Source organism: Pholcus phalangioides, unplaced genomic scaffold (assembly GCF_987345545.1).
Source record: "Pholcus phalangioides strain wild (caught in Gottingen) unplaced genomic scaffold, Ppha-v1.0 ptg000040l_1, whole genome shotgun sequence".
Classification (NCBI taxonomy): domain Eukaryota; kingdom Metazoa; phylum Arthropoda; class Arachnida; order Araneae; family Pholcidae; genus Pholcus; species Pholcus phalangioides.
Window position 1 is genome coordinate 3216810 of NW_028301626.1, and position 17835 is coordinate 3234644.

The following is a 17835-nucleotide window of genomic DNA, read 5'->3' on the forward strand; positions in this document are numbered from 1 at the left end:
AATCATGCACCAACCTTTATATTTTTAATCTACGATTGGCCGAAGTAGATGTAAAAATATTATTATTCATAAAAATAAGGACAAAACATTTTATAATTCTTATAGATAGCAGCATTTCATGTTGTTCAATTACTTTACTGCACTCTCTACGATCGTCTTAAAGGCAACAAAAACAAACAAATGTATATAGCTCGTGAAGAATTGACCTCTGGACTGCTTGGTGGTAGTCGGTTCTCATTTCTTGTGGATTTCAATGGAAATTTGTCAGAGCATGTAAAACATAAAATGAGCATATAGACATACAGAGATTGACTGGTGACTGATAATTGTTTTGCACACACATCAAAATTGAACCTAAAAATGAAGGTGAACAAAAGAAATTGTGAAAGCATAATGAAGACCCTTAAAATGACACAGAAAATAAGAACGTAACCCAACCGTAAATACCAGGCAAAATCATCCAAGACTTCCAATAAATTACAGTCTATTGTTGGTTGAGAATTTTTTTTTTTTGGCATTGCAAATTTTTTTGAGAGCATTTAGAGTGATAAAAAGCTTTTTTTTATTTTTTTCAAATTTTTTTCATGAAATTTCTTTTGAAACGGGAGGTTCGGAATGTTGAAAAGTTTATGAAAATTAAGGCTGCATATAGGCCACTGCATTTGGTCTGGAAACTTATCGTTCACATAAATCAGTCGTTTTCAATCTCAATTTGCCTAGGGGATTCATGAATTCATCAAGCATAAATGTTTAAACCAGGGGTCTTTTCAACCTCTCAGACATGGCGGCCAAATTGAAATTTCCCACAAAGTCTGTGGGCCCCCAACTCATGTAATTCAGTGCCATCTTAATAGGAGCCAACGGGGGGCCTCAAGTCAGAGACAAAAATAATTGAGACTCATTTATTCCGAAATTATTTTTATTAATTATATTAGTTTTGATTAGTTCTGAATTATTTCTTTTCACTAATTTTGAAAAAGTTTTTGATTAATATAACTGATTAAATTAATTAATTCTGAGATACTTTAAATCATTAATTATTTATTTTGGTGATTCTGAAATTATTTGCCTTCTCAATATATCTTGCAATCATTTCTTTCAATAATTATGCAATTATTCTTTTATTGACTGTGAAATAATTTCTATCAGAAATTACAAAATTATTTTTCTCATTGATTTGTAAGTTGATTTTTTCACTAATACTGAAGTTATTTGTTTCAAAAATAATTTCTTTTAATTCTGAGTTTTCATGAATTCGTTCTAGAATTATTTCTTTCATCATTCTTGAAATTATTTCTTTTATCATTCTTGAAATTATTTCTTTTATCATTCTTGAAATTATTTCTTTTATCATTCTTGAAATTATTTCTTTTATCATTCTTGAAATTATTTCTTTTATCATTCTTGAAATTATTTCTTTCATCAATTCCAAAATTATTTTTCATTAATTCTAGAATTTTTTTGTTTATCAATGTTTCTAACCATTTTCTGAAAATGATCGGTGGGCCATGACAAAAGCTCCCAAGGACCAAATGTGGCCTCTGGTTTAAACTTAATTTCGGTCAAAAACTGCTACTTCAACACCTAAAAACAACAAAGCAACTTTCCCCCCAGTAGTTTCAGAATACTATCACTACTTATAACCGCACATACACCTAGTAAACATTCCTCTGGGGGAATTGGTGCATGCCGGAACATGTATGGTATTATGTATCTTTCGTGTTCCAGTGGTGCTGTCATCTGTTTTCCATATTTTGAAGTGGAAATGGCAGATGACTGAAATTTTCGTGTCATGTGTATCATTGATGGCTGCCAATTCAGTCGGTGACCTGGTTATTATTAATAAATGCTGGAAGAAATGATGAATGATATAAGCGTATAGGTTGTATTTGAGCGAATGTAATAGGCTTATTGACTGGTTTTTTTCCTTCACGTTTTATAAAAGATCTTTTATCAAATTTTTATATTGTAATTCTGGCCTAATTCAATGTAAATTTTATCCGGTTTGTTAAAGTGTGAAATGAAGACTCTTGACTCGTATTATAAGCTCTTTATATTTCGTTATTATTAGATACTTTGACAAATTAACAATTTTGACAGTCAAGACGGACACGATAAAAGGAAGGGTGTGGGAGGGAAATCTTGTGTGGAGGTAAAATACGTGTATCGTTGTAGTGTGTGTGTTGAATCATTTGGGCCGTGAAATTGAAAATGTTCACCATTTCCAGTGAATTTTACGAATGCAGATGCTTCGTTCCCATTTCATATGATTTGGCACGTTCGAGAAAACATCTTGCGTTTTGTGTTCCCGGGAATCTTTTTCTTCTGTTGCTGGCATTCGAGCGATGTCTGAGGATCGACTGTGGTGGCTTTCTCTGATGAAGACGATGACAGTGACAACGCGCTTTCGCTCGAAACAGAAGCGCCGTCGCCATCCTGTTCAGGATCGACCAACTTGTGCAGGAGGATCCTGTAAGTCCCCGTGATGCTGCTCCTGACGCCCCTTTCCCACGAATAATGGATCATGGAATCGGTGACGCCGAGTTCCTTCAACCTACTGGTCACTACCGTCTCCTCTTTCGATGGCGGGATGGACTCGGGAGGTTTTATGGTGTACTTCGGGAGTCCCGAATGGAACTTTTGACCGGATAACCAACGGCAAGCCTTGATTTGTTCTAAACTGAGTCTGGAAGTCGGCTTCCTCCGTAGCATCCCGTATATAAGCCACTGGCTGTCACTGGACAAATAAGTTGGAATGGAGAAGTGTCCGTCGACGATCATCTTTTTGAGACCAGAAACGGTCTGGGACTTGAAAGGCATCGATGCGGTCATCATGAAGTACAGGAGGACCCCCAGGGCCCATATATCCACGGATGGGCCGAGATAACTGTCGTCGTGGAACAATTCGGGGGCGGCGTAAGGCGGAGATCCGCAGAATGTCCGGAGAGCCTCGCCGCGGTTACGGACTTGGATGCTGAATCCGAAGTCTCCGACTTTGACAGTGTTGGGGCCAGAGAAGAATACGTTTTCGGCTTTCAGGTCTCGGTGGATTATGTTGTGCCTGTGCTGAAATTGATAGAAAGCAATTGAGTGTTACTAGTTTCCTATGGCATCGGTGCTAATTTCAGTATATGTCAAAGTAATTTAGAAAATTACCATATGATCTACGGCGTCCACAACTTGTGCGAAGAGTGGCTTTGCCTCGACTTCATCGAACCTGCCGTCATTGGATATCTTATGGAAGAGTTCTCCACCCTTGGCAAACTCCATGACTAGGTAAACTTTAGACAGAGTCTCGATGACTTCGAAGAGTCTTATTATATGGGGATGATGGAGTGACTCCATCGACGATATCTCTCTCGTGAGCATTTTCTGCGTCTTCTTATCTAATTTCGACTTGTCTAATATCTTAATGGCAACTCGTTCTGCAAAAGGCACGGAACCAAATATGGTAAAATATAACAGACTTGCATGGAAAAACACAAGAGAAAAACAATATTTATAGAACATAGATACACAGTGCATGTGTGTAAGTACGTCTTTTTACAACATAAAAATGTTCATAGGATGTATACATACAGCTAGAACTATTCTGGCTGACTACCAAGTACGCGCATGCATTATGATTCGTGGTCCTAGTATAAATATCCTTGGCAAAAATACGAGATAATTCTTTTGTATGAATAATACATGACGAATGTTCGTATTCGCCTATTTACTCGACCCCTTCCCAGTAAGACGTAGGCACAGCTTGAGGGTTTCTTAGAAGCATTTGGTAAATGCATCTGAATGCCTGCTTACGAAGCTGTATTATTAAGTTGTTGGTGCCAAATGACGTATTTTAAAGACATTATTTTTCATATTTATTTTGAATTTTCAATGAGATATTTTTTTTTCCCTTGCCACCCCAGCTTCTACTGAAAGACGGTTGAGATAAAAAAACATAGAGGATGTTAAGAGTGTTCAGAACACACACATCTGTTCAACTTCAATATTTCACAGGGCTGTACCTGCCAAGGCCATCCCCTAGAACAGTGATTCCCAACGTGGGTGTTAACGCCCCTTGGGGGCGATGGAAAGTTCCAGGGGGCTGTAGAAGCTACGTGTATAACATTGTTTACAAATACAATGCCACAACAGGCAAATTGCCCAACGAGGTGGCTGACTTAAGAACATCATGGATCCCCGAGCCATTTTTTGGAGGCCCTACCTACTACTGCTACACCACACATGCACTCCGCCCGCGGAACCCCCAACGAATCGGTACATGCGGGAATGTGTGTGTACGTGTAGTGAAACCTGACGTGAAGTTTTTTGTTTCTCTGTAATGCTTGTTATGTGTAGTGCTGCCATCTGCCACCAGTTTTTCTAACTATGAGTAAAGTGTTATGATTGAATTATTTATCGTTGTAGGACTGTTGCTCTCTGTGGCGAGACTTTTTAACGGGGAGATCGGCTCGCATTTGCGCCTTGAAGTTGGGAACCACAGAAAACCAACTTCAGCCGACTACCACTGTGGGGTTCGAACCCGGATCCTCGCATCGCGAGTCCGTCACTATAAGCACTCGACCACCACAGCGGCCTATCCTTGGATCCTATGGGTTAGATTACGTTGGGGGGCGATGGGACAAAAAAGGTTGGGAAACTATGCCCTAGAACAGCGGTTCTAAACCTTTTTTGATCCACGGAGCCCTTTCCTCTATGTAATTTCTATGGCGGAGGCCCATTTTTTATTTATTCATCAACGTTTCTGACTTATTTTTATTATTCAAAAATAATATATTTTTTTTCAAATTTATTGTTTTTTTTTAAATTTTCTTCGAGCGGCCGCGGAACCCCTGGGAGCTCACATGAAGCCCTAAGGGCTCCGCGGAGCACCAGTTGAGAACCGCTGCTCTAGAATATCTATCTGTTCATTCGCCCTAGTGACTATACCAATTTCTTCTCCCTCCTCTTCAAGGTAAAGGCAAAATTTTACGAAGTAGTAGACCGGTTGCTCGCTAGTCTTATCCTCAAGGTTTCTCGAAGTTCTCTCCTTCCACTGTTCTTTTCCTCCTCAAGAATGCATGACAGTAGATTGATTTATAATTTTTGCTGATAAAAATTGATTTATCATGTGTTCAAGAAGTGTTGCCATCTGCCTTCACACAAATCCGGAAGCGACAAATCAGTAGGTTGTTTTGGCTGTATTGTATTACCACATCAATAAAGAAAAATAAGACAAAATACAGAAAATATTTCGCTCTAAATGAATTTTGTAAGTAAATTGATTACTTCCAACGTTAAAAATATTTAACTCGTGCTAAGCGAAAATTGGACAAGTTTGTCTTAAGGACTATACTTCCATTTTAGCGCTAAGTTTATAGATACATTTGTATTTTCAAGTTCTTTTCCTCTATGGGATATGCTTTTGGGCAGTAAACTTTCAGTTCGTTACAGAAACCAAAATATTTAAAGAAAACTGCGTTACTAATTCTACGAGAGGCCTTTTTATACATTTGACAGTTGGGAAATTGAATAATTTCAGTTCGAGCTACAACCGCTGATTCAAAACAGTTTTAATTGCGTTAATTAATGTTCCCCATTCGTACATCTCATTCCACTAAAATTAACTTTACCGAAAATTGAAGAGGCAATTTTTTAGGTGACTTTAAAATTTTTCTTGTTTTATAGAGTATATAAGGGGGGCCACCTTCTGACCTCCTACATAGTCTTGCAGGTTGATAACGGTAACTTATAAGAAAAAGGGAATTTGATTCAAAAACGAGCTTTGAAATATCGAAAGGGAAAAAAAACTTTCGACGGAAAATGCTTGATAACATAAACCAAAGTCCCAATAAACGAATTTTTTCCCATGATATTATATTGGTCCTCTCCATACTTTGCGAAAATGATTGATAACAATACCCGAATGATAACATTATTTATGATTTTTATAGGTGGTGATTACTGCACTTAGAAATAAACATTATTGTTTGGTATATATATGGAAAAAATGTTTTTTTGGAAACCCATTGTCGGTCTACGTAAAACCATTTAAGAAAGTAACTTTTGGTTGTATAACCATTTCAAAAGACATCGTTGGCCATGAAACCGTCTGAAAAATATATTATTGGATATGAAACCGTGTGCTAAAGACATTGTTGGCTATGAAAACGTTTGAAAAATACATTATCGGCTATGAGATAATGAGATACGTTTGAAACCGTATGAAAAAAAAATATATTGGCTATAAACCGTTTTTGAAAAAGACATTATCGGTCATGAGATCGTTTAAAATCGAATGAAAAATACATTATTGGCTATGAAACCGTTTACCGAAAAGACATGCTGACTATGAACCTGTTTGGAAAAGATAACGTTGGCCATGAAATCGTTTCGAAAAGATAATGTTGGCCATGAAATCGTTTCGAAAAGACATTGTCGATCATGAAACCGTTTCAGAAGACACATCATAGGCTTTCTTCTTTCTTTCTTAAACGAGTACATATCCGGTCTGTCGCCACGGACAATTTACTGCTGATTGCGTTGTGCCGGAAGTGTGTGTGCGAGCGTACCAAACTGTCTGAGTGCGTATTTGATGTTGCGTGCGAATTTTTAGTGCTGCCATCTACATTTCAAATTGTGAGTGAAGTGCAATGATTGAACATTTGTACCGTTGAAGGCCTGTAACTCGCCGTGGCGATACTTTTTATCGGGGCGATCAGCTCGTATTCGCTCCTCGAAGTTTTGAATCATAGAAAACCAACTTCAGCCGACCACAACACATTGTTGACAAAACAGTTTCGAAAGACAATGTTAGCTATGAAAGCGTATGAAAAAAGACATATGAAACAGAATAAAAAAAATAGAGAAAGAAAGAAAGAAACCGTTTGAAAAGGCATTGTTGGTTACGAAACCGTTTCAAAAGACGCTGTTGGTTATGATATCGTTTCAAAAGACATTGCGGCTATAGACATTGTGTTCGAAAGACGTTGTTAGCTATGAAACCGTTTGAAAAAGACGTTGTTAGCTATGAAATCGTTTGAAAAAGACGTTGTTAGCTATGAAACCGTTTGAAACAGACGTTGTTAGCTATGAAATAATTTGAAAAAGACGTTGTTAGCTATGAAATCGTTTGAAAAAGACGTTGTTAGCTATGAAATCGTTTGAAAAAGACGTTGTTAGCTATGAAATCGTTTGAAACAGACGTTGTTAGCTATGAAATCGTTTGAAAAAGACGTTGTTAGCTATGAAATCGTTTGAAAAGACGTTGTTAGCTATGAAATTTTTTGAAAAAGACGTTGTTAGCTATGAAATTTTTTGAAAAAGACGTTGTTAGCAATGAAACCGTTTGAAACAGACGTTGTTAGCTATGAAATCGTTTGAAAAAGACGTTGTTAGCTATGAAATCGTTTGAAAAAGACGTTGTTAACTATGAAATCGTTTGAAACAGACGTTGTTAGCTATGAAATCGTTTGAAAAAGACGTTGTTAGCTATGAAATCGTTTGAAACAGACGTTGTTAGCTATGAAATCGTTTGAAAAAGACGTTGTTAGCTATGAAATCGTTTGAAAAAGACGTTGTTAGCTATGAAACCGTTTGAAACAGACGTTGTTAGCTATGAAATAATTTGAAAAAGACGTTGTTAGCAATGAAACCGTTTGAAACAGACGTTGTTAGCTATGAAATCGTTTGAAAAAGACGTTGTTAGCTATGAAACCGTTTGAAACAGACGTTGTTAGCTATGAAATCGTTTGAAAAGACGTTGTTAGCTATGAAATTTTTTGAAAAAGACGTTGTTAGCTATGAAATCGTTTGAAAAAGACGTTGTTAGCTATGAAATCGTTTGAAAAAGACGTTGTTAGCTATGAAATCGTTTGAAAAAGACGTTGTTAGCTATGAAATCGTTTGAAAAGACGTTGTTAGCTATGAAATTTTTTGAAAAAGACGTTGTTAGCAATGAAACCGTTTGAAACAGAAACAGACATTGCTGGCTAAAAAACATTCGAAAAAATATTCTTATGAAGCCGTTTGAAAGGTGTTATTTGTAAAACCATTTGATAAAGATATTTTGGGTATGAAAACGTTCGGGAATGAGTTTGTGTTGGTTTTAAAACTTCTAGGGAAAGATATTCTCGATTATAGAACTGTTTCTAAAAGACATTGTTGGTTGGTCACAATTCTAGAAAGACATTTGAAAACAATTATATGATCGGATCACCGTTTTACTATATCATATGATATGGAATGAAGGGAACCTTCTAAAGTGATTTTTTTTCTCATTTAAATCGATTGATACGCGATTTTAATGGCGTATATTTTCTGCATCAACATTCACCATTTTTAGGAACGTGTAACAATCTTTCATTTTCCCCTTGACATTACATTATGTAAGTCGTACCCACACAAATGCCATTTTTTTCCCTCCGTGCAGAATACAAATTACGATTAGACCTTGGTGACGTTTCCGATGAATGGAAGCAAGGCGAACAATCACTTTGGTGGCTTCTTGTACCTGTGCCAAAATGATAATGAACTGCGTGACGTGCCAATGTTCCATTCAATCTCCACTCCGATGTGAAACCAACGCTAACAACATCTCTAGTAAATCAATTCCATCAACCATGGTTTTTATATTTAGTATTCACCGTACTCTTGAACCCTCTCTATACCTTCAGCCAAGCCTCGTATCGGTCGGCTAATATGGCTTCCGGATGGGTAATAAAAGAATGCAGGCTTTCAAGGCCGGTATCACCAGTAAAAGCTAAATGGCTGCAGAGCCGTAGTCCAGACCACTTGGTTTCTACTGAAGATTTGCAACCAAAGATGTAGACGAAACAACTGAAACAATACAATGTCCTTTACGGGTCACGGCTTCGTATCTGATGAATATACTTTACAATGCAACACACACTTCCCCCTTCTGCGTACGAGCTTGAGTCCCGTATAAAAGGGACGACTCATGTTTTGTTGATGTGTCGGCGTCTCTGCTACTGAGCATTTCCTACCATAAGATGTAGACGGAACATCTGGAGCAATGACACGTCCCTTACGGTCCACGGCTTTGCATCCCAAAAAATTATATGAACTACCATGAAATGTTTATCGTCAATTGGAAATTAGTTTCGTTTTTGGATGACCAGTAAAAGCTTAATGGCTGCCCCATAGACATAGACGAAAGATCTGAAACAATGCCACGCTCTTTACGGCCTTCATATTCTAAAGAATTCTATAAACTGTTATGAATTATTTGTTTTTTTGGAAATTAGTTTCGCTTTTTGAATGACTTACCTCTGGTCAGATGATGCACTCCCAGTTTGACTTGAGAGAAGTTGCCGGTCCCGATCTCACCTCTTATCTTATAGAAACCTATCCTTCTCTCCAGGTTGATCTCCCTGTGCCATTCTTCGTCACTGTTCAGCCTGTTGACGACTTTCTGGTAAGGGGTTACTTCATTGCTGGATGTGGTTTCTTTAGCCTTGCCATCGTACAACTCTTCTATCCTGCCATTGGTTTCCAACCATCCGGTATCGCTGAAATCCGAAGCTGGTTTGCCGCTGGTTTTCTTGCGGACGTTCTCAGCTGGAGCAACCTTTGCTGATGGCATGTTGAAGTCATGAATAAATCTATCGATGTCGACTCTACTAACGTACCGATCAAGTTCAGTGATCGATTATGGAGTAAACAACTGAAAATAAAAAGATAGAATAATTTTTAATAAAAATGGCGATTTTTACACACAATCATTCGCAGTTGTAGACCACCCACACGCGAATCGAACGGAAGTAATCACAGCTCAAGTACTTCCAGTCAATAGAGGATATTCGTTGTAATCCATAGATGATCTGGTTTTCCACGATTCTATGGCGTGACTCTCGATTACAGAGTGTTTCACTCTCTCGGACAAAGATTTTCGATCATAAAAACAAACTATCGGTCACGAGATGGTATTCACTGCGAAAAATCTTGGATCAAAGTTTTTGGAATCACCATTATTCACCCGTTTTGTAGTCGTGCGGTCGTGTGGGCATCGGGATGGACTCTCGTTGTGAGAACCCAGGTTCGAACCCCGTTGCGGCATAGCGACGGTCGGCTGAAGTTTGTTTCCTGGGTTTTTCCAACTTCGAGACGTGAATGCGAGCCGGTTTAAAAAACTACCATTTAAAAAAAGTCTCACCGCAGAGAGCAGAGAGACATATATAACACGATACTATGATAACATGAAATTCAAGCATTTACCGCTGTATACTTCAAAATATGGATGGCAGCACCAGCATAACACGAAAGAAGCACAATTCTGACAACATAAATACATTAGGGCCATATACAGGGTGCATAGGTAACAGTGCTCATGGTGTTTTACTGGCGCACCGTTGATCCTAGAGACGTACTTCCAATTAGGAAAAGTTTCCAAATGACGTGTACAACTCAGATACGCCATTCATGTTAAAAGTCCTCTGTGTTATTAAAATAAAAATGTTAACTTTTTATACGGACACCCAGTGCTCAGAAATCCAATTAGAAAGTTGTTGGCCTGTCTCTCCTTATGTTAACTAAAAAATTCACTTTTCCAAGCGCAATATCTACTAAGGTATTCGTATTCTAAAACGGAGTAAAGTTGGGTAAAAACAACATTAAATGCAGCGAAAAAATGGTTTTAACCGCATTTTTAATGCTGTTTTTACCCGATTTTATTCTGTTTTCGAATACGAATATCTTAGTAGATATTGCACTTGGAAAAATGAAATTTTCTTAGTTGACATCACAGAAGAGACCGGCACATTAAAAATAACTTCCTAATCGGGTTTTTTTGAGCACAGGTTGTTCGCATGTAAAGTTACCCTTTCTATTTTAAGCCCCGTTTTCATATGCAATAAAATATCCCGGGATTTACCCGTAACAGGGATTTTCGCTACAACCCCTTCACATGGCGATTTTTTAGTTTATTCCGGTATTCCCCCTTTTCTTTCCGGAAGTCGTCACTGGTTACGTGGGTTGAACGGAAGTGGTTGGTTCAAGATGGCTGACGAAGGAGCTCACAGTGGTTTTCGCGGCACAAAGGATTATGGGAGAGGAGGTCGTAGTCACCCACCATTATTCCGCAACAAAGATGTGACTCTTTTGACGGATCTTCGTCCAAAAGTTGTCATGCAGGTAACAATCACCAAAGCGACCTCCAATCTTACACATGTAAACGGGGCTTTCATAACTACACAGCCAGGCCCGTCATTTGAGGCTTTGGAAATTACACTAGAAATGGTGTATTTATGTACAAATATATATACATATATATATATACGCGCACATACATTGAGTATATGTTCTTTGCCCCCCCCCCCCAGAAAAAGTTGAAATGACGGTCCTGTACAGAGCCTCTTTTAACATGAATGACGTATCTGAGGCCTACACGTCATTTGGAAACTTTTCCTAATTGGAAGTATGCCCTTTGGCATTTTACTGGTGAACCGTTGATTCTATACTTCCTGCTTGCTGTGCATCCTGTGTATATACAGTATCAGAACACACATTGCGGCATGTACCAATTCATTAGAAATTACGCAGAGGAATGTTGGGTTGCATGTTACGACCTGCTTGTAAAGTTAAGCAGTAATAGTAGTAGAATTCAACAGTATTTCCGTATAAGCGTATTGCCTTGGTCTAGAGCAGTGTTTCCTAAAGGGACGAATATCGCTCCCCTGGGGCGATGAAATGGTCCAAGGGGTGGTAGAAACTAGGGAAATAACACAGGAGCCTTTGGGTTGACTTGAATTGGATGCAATGAGAGGAAAAAAAATGTGAAGAAGGAGGCGAAAAAAAAGTTTTGGAAACTGATCAAGAGCTTCTCAAAAGCCCAGGCTAACTCATCCGGCATCTTTGAGCGATTATATTATCGCTATAGCCAATTGTTGTACCCTATTCTGTTATTTTTTTCAACTGTGAGACGTCACATGGAGCGGTAAATCGGTTTTTTTTGTAGAAAGGACGCTGTTTTCTACAAGCACTTTATCATGTCCGATGAGCAGTAAGGTGACGTCATTGAAGGTAGACGCTACAGTCTATGGCAGTGGTTCTCACCCTTTCGGCCCGTGGCCTGCTAAACCTCTTTTGCGCAAGTGAAAGGTCTGGTCATACACACAAGTAACGAGAAATTAATGGAAAAAATGAAACTGCGAAGCATTCACGGCCCGGCGTGACTAGTGTCAGAGTCCGTTACTGGGCCGCGGCCCGCTGGTTCAGAAACACTGGTCTACGGTGCCTAAAAAGAGAGCGAAAACTCATCGCAATCCATCATGAACACAAAACTAGTAGTTTGGCACTCCAAGTGACAGCTAATCGTTAAAAAATAGCAGGATAGGGAACAGAGATTGGCTATAACAGTAACACAGATGTCAGAGATGGCGCATGAGTCAGCCTGGTATTTCAAAGAACTTTATCGCAATTTATCCTGTTCTTACGTGAACATGTGGGCGCGTGCGTCTTCTGCGCTATTCTATCCTCGAATGCCGATTGTTCGGAAGCTGGTTTTCAGTCTCGTCGAGTTCTTGGACGATCTCTTGTCCGTGCCGTTACGATAAACGTGACAGGAGTACGTGTTTGTTTGGGGGAAGGGGGATTCAGTTGCAGGTTGATACTTAAAACAATATGCTCATAATCACTGGCATACGTAAGGTCAGAGACGTACGCTGGGAGAGGGGGAATTCTCAGGGGACCCCCCCCCCCGACCCTCCCAAGATGTCCAGAAAAAAAAGTATATTTCGATAAAAAAATTTAAATATCGAAAGAACCTATATATATATACCCTTCATATGCTGTATTAACCACTTTCTGTTAATTTAAATGCTTTTGAAGGATGGTAACTCAAAATTTCCGGGAAAGAAAATTTCCGTGCTTTTGCCAAGCGTTTTGTGCCCTCTCCAAAGGTCGATCTTGCTTACGTCCCTGCACAAGGTGGGTGGGGGATGGGATTAGAGCAGAGATTATGCTGTCTTTTTTGCAATTAAAAAAAATCTGAAAAAAAGACCTTGGAGAAAAAAAAAAGATTATTTTCCCCTCACTCTCTTGAAGAAATCCTTCCGTACCACTGCTAGTAATTATAATGCGTAGCCACGACTGCGTTAGGGGTCATTCAAGTATTACGTCAGCATCATGGGGGTGGGGGAGGGGGTTTCGGATTTGCTGACTTTTGATGACGGGGGGGGGGTTTGAAGGTTGCTTGCGTCATCAACCACCCCTTTTTGAAAATATGAAATATTCTAAGCTGCTGACGAAATTTTGCTGACAGGGCGGAGAGGGTCAGTGTTTTGCTGACAGGGAGGGGGGGGGCAAAAATGGCTGAAAATCCGCTTACGTAATACTTGAATGGCCCCCTTAGATCCGTGCGTACTCTTAGAAACACGAAGGTAATTTGAATATTCCCCTTGTGTTCACGTACTCCAGGTTATAGCACGGATAAGTAATATATAAAGCCAAAGGAGCCACGGGTGTCTAAAATTTTAGTATTGCCGATTCGATGAAATTTGTTTTCGTTTGATTGGATGAGCTGTGGCAAAATCTCTTAATGTGTTTGAATCACACAACACGGAAATACATTACATTTTTCCCGGAAAGCTGGGCCTCAGAAAAAGATGAGATTTTCCCCTTGAAAATTGTTTCATTAAGCACAGACGTGACAAATGTATCTGATACTAGCCGTTATTAAAAACGATGGTGGAAATATTGCAATTTGTCCCCCTCTTCCTTGCACCATCGACTGGTATCCATTGGCTACCCAAAAAACTCAAAACACGACACTGAAAGCTGACATTGCGTTTGCCCCCCCCCCCATCCTCCTCCTGCAAATTGAACGAAAGTTTTATGCTCTCCTCAAAGGCACGAATTTCTCCGACAAAAATTAAAATAGTACTGAAAATTGTTGTTGTAAATTGAAAAACTTTCAATCGGGTCCAAGTGGGTGACTTTTCAAAGTTCAACCCGTGAACATGTTTAGACAATAGAAAAAACGCAATGGCGGCTTTAAATATTAAATAATTGAGAGTTATAAAACAAAATTATTTTTAGATAAAATAAACAAAGAAATAATAATCATTGAGTATTTATAACAATTTACAGGAATTGAATAAAGTCTACCACAAGTTGTTTATCATGATGGAATTTATATTACGAATCAAAATTTTTTTTCTAGTGAAAAAATAACAATACCGACAATAGATGGCAATATAAAAATACAAATACAAATACAACGCCACAACAGGCGAAATGCCCAACGAGGTGGGTGAGAAAAAGATGCCCATAAAAATATGGATGTCATATATTTCAAAAATACAGCAACCCAATTAAAAATGCAATTAACACAAATTATAAACAATATATACACATGATAAAATCTTATACAACGCCCATAAAGAATACCTACGGTTGTCTTATTCTAAGTATGGATAGCTTCTCGATTTACCCCAACATGTTTATCGTATTTCTTTTTAAACGTGTCAATTGTGTTACAATTTACTACCTCCGGGGGTAAGCTATTCCATTTATTAACAACCCTATTAGAAAAAAATTCCCTGCGACACCATAACCTTGCATTGTCCCTCACCAATCGATACTGGTGTCCCCTTGTAGAAGCAGTCGATTGCCGGTGTACTAAAAGTTCATGGTCCATCCTATCCATCCCATTGAAAAGTTTGAATACTTCGATCATATCTCCTCGACCCCTGCGTTCACCCAATGTAAACATATTCAAAAAATGAAGTCTCTCTTCATAACTCAAGCCCCGTGTGCCAATAAGGACACGCGTAGCTCTTCTCTGCACCCTTTCAACCAAGTCTATGTCCCTCTGTAGGTATGGTCTCCAAAACCTTACAGCATACTCCAGTCCAGGACGAACTTAGCCTCGAAAAAGCGGAAGAATGACTTTAGGAGAACGCGAAGAGACTTTTTTGACAATGAGACCAAGCATTCTATTCGCTTTTTTCATCACCACTGAACAATGTTCAGAAAACCTAAGCCGCTCGTCAATGAGAATTCCCAAATCGGTGACCCTAGTTGCATCCGGGATAGTGACACCATTCAACTCGTAAGAGACATATGGCAATATACACAATCCTATTCTTCGGATGTGACATTTATTGAAAATAAAATATGTTTAAATTGCATTTCTTTCATCCCAACTGTCTATGAAAATAATAACTGAAAGTTTTTTAATGGTAATATTTCTGTTGTATATATATATTAAAATTCTAGTGGAGAAGCGTCACCTGTAAACGATATTTTGAACTAATTTTTTACGTCGATAAAAATACAAATCCATGGTGCAAATCGTATAGAGCCGTGGTTACCAATGTAAGGGTCGTGACCCCCCCAGAGGGTCACAATTATGAGCTGGGGGAAAGGGTCGTGAGAGATTCTCAAAAATGAAAACGCTCATATAAGAAATTCATTTAAATTTTTCGCAACGTAAGTAAAATATGTCAGAATTAAAAAATGCCTCAAATCAGCTAAACAGCTACTTTCTATACATGTAACATGTTAATATTTGTGCAGGGGGGGGGGGGGGTTCAGAAAGAATCATCCGATTTCAAAATGTTTTATGTATTTTTAAAAATCAAAAACACAGAATGATGAGTAATATGTGAAAGTATAGGAGAAATGTGCACATTACAGTGAGATAAATTCGGTTATTGTACACAATAACTGGTTATTATACATAATCGAGAATCTTGGCGAATTTGATAAATTTTCCTAAATTAATCACTTTTACTGGCGATTACGCATAGTACCAAACATCGTAGGTAGATTCAATACGTAATGTACTGAAACAGGCATCACTTTTTCCGGCGATTATGATACCCTGCCATCTCGTCTTTGGTAAACATGATAAATCGTTTTACAGTCCACGTTGCTTAATGTGATCACACCTTCTAGCCTTCTATATAATCTGGCAGTCTGAAAACAATAGCCTACAGGAAAAAAATTGGTTTGGACAAACCTTAGCTTCAAAATGAGCAAAAAGAATTCGACGGGAAAAAAAATATACACTCATTGCCATAAAAATTTGCGCACCCAGAAGAAGTCGTCAAAATGAAACGAAATTTTACACATGTAAGTACTACGTTGATATAAGTAAGTGATTAGAAAATCCAAGAAAAAGGATCATTTATTGCAGAAAAAAGTACAGAAGAACAGAAGTTTTAGTAATCTGTTGGACCCCCTCTTGTGCGAATGCACGATGCGATAAGAGCGGGCATTGAGGCATACAAGTTCCGTATGATGACATCTCGTTCCACAGTTGCTGTAAATGCGCCTCTAGTTCGACCAACCTCGTAGGGTGTCCAACTTGCCGTCCCAAATGATCCCAGATATGCTCGATTGGTGACAAATCTGGGGATAGAGCAGGCCAGGGAAGGGTGGTAATGTGGCGGAGGCAGTCTTGTGACATCCTTGCTGCGTGTGGCCTAACATTGTCTTGTTGAAAGATGGCTCCTGGGAGCACTGCCGTGAGTGGCAACACATGTAGCTTGAACTTGAACTACCAGACAGATACCCACGTTAATATTCCTTACGGAACCTCTAACGTAAAGGGTATCTGTTGGAAAAGTAGCAACACCTTCCCCAGCCCATCAAATCCATCCACCCTACCCGATCAAACATGAGAACACTTTTTCAAAGTACATGGGGGGGGGGGACGTAAAATATATATAGTAATTTACAAAATAATGTGAAAATTAAACATTTGTGGAAGCACAATGCACGTCACAGTTCAGTATGTATGAAAAGGGTGGGGGAAAACATCAGTTATATATACTATATATCAGTTATATAACACTGGAAAACACAGAACAATGAAAAATAAACATCTGTGGTAAGCACAATGCAGGTCACAGTCCGAGAGAAAAAAAAACGGGGAACAACAGAAATGCAAATATGAAGAACACGGAAATGTAAATATGAAGAACACGAAAATGCAAATATGAAGAACACGAAAATGCAAATATGAAGAACACGAAAATGCAAATATGGTAAGCACAAGAAATATTCAAATCTTAAGCATCTGTGGTAAGCACAATGCACGTCACAGTCCGTTCAAGTACATATGTATATGAGGAATAGAAAATAAACATCAGTTAAATCACTATGGGAAACACAAAAAACAGTAAAAATTAAACATCTGTGGTAAGCACAATGCACGTCACAGTCCTTTCAAGTACATATGTATATGAGGAGTAGAAAATAAAAATTAGTTAAATCACTATGGGAAACAAAAAACAGTGAAAATTAAACATCTGTGGTAAGCACAATGCACGTCACAGTCCGAGAGAAGGAAAAAAATGTGAACACATTTTTACAATTTCAGCGTAGTCATTAGATTTGGGGTGTCGATGCTGATCTGGCCATCGATCTAGTCACCATGGTGAAGACAGGGATGTCTTCACCACTCTCATCAGATTCAAAGAGATCTTCTTCATTTTTGCTGTGCAGTAACGACAGATTTTCCTCTAGAAAGTTGATAAGTTTAATGATGTCAGCCCAGTTTTTAGTTTTTATTACTTGACGTTTCCAGACGTGGAAATGTTTTAGATTAATCGGGGGCTGATGGTAGGATGCAGTGCTTGGACATGACCAAATATAGTGAGGAAATGTTCCGATTTCCCCACAAGCACATAATTTATTTTTAGATATTTTAAATCTCCTTAAGTAATACGGAACAGGGCCATGCTCACTATATAGGATTGTCCTTTCTCTAATCCATGGTTGGTTGAAGATTTTGGTCTTATTTATGATTTGGAAGACCTTTCTGCCCCGTTGTTCACCATCAATCCATCTGGACTGCCAAGTTTCTTTCGCTACACAAAGTAT

General features: G+C 38.5%; 1 protein-coding gene across 1 annotated transcript in view; it reads right to left on the bottom strand.

Annotated features, from left to right (window-relative positions):
• Positions 1-2035: 2035 nt before the first annotated feature.
• Positions 2036-17835, bottom strand: part of LOC149065274 (serine/threonine-protein kinase NIM1-like) — a 37166-nt gene continuing 21366 nt past the window's right edge. The window contains exons 2-4 of the mRNA XM_089254163.1: positions 9274-9670; positions 3157-3425; positions 2036-3066 (exon numbers count right to left, since the gene is read on the bottom strand). Of these exons, the coding sequence (XP_089110289.1) occupies positions 2263-3066; positions 3157-3425; positions 9274-9589 (1389 nt within the window). The 5' untranslated portion in view covers positions 9590-9670 and the 3' untranslated portion in view covers positions 2036-2262. The remainder of the gene's footprint in view (positions 3067-3156; positions 3426-9273; positions 9671-17835) is intronic.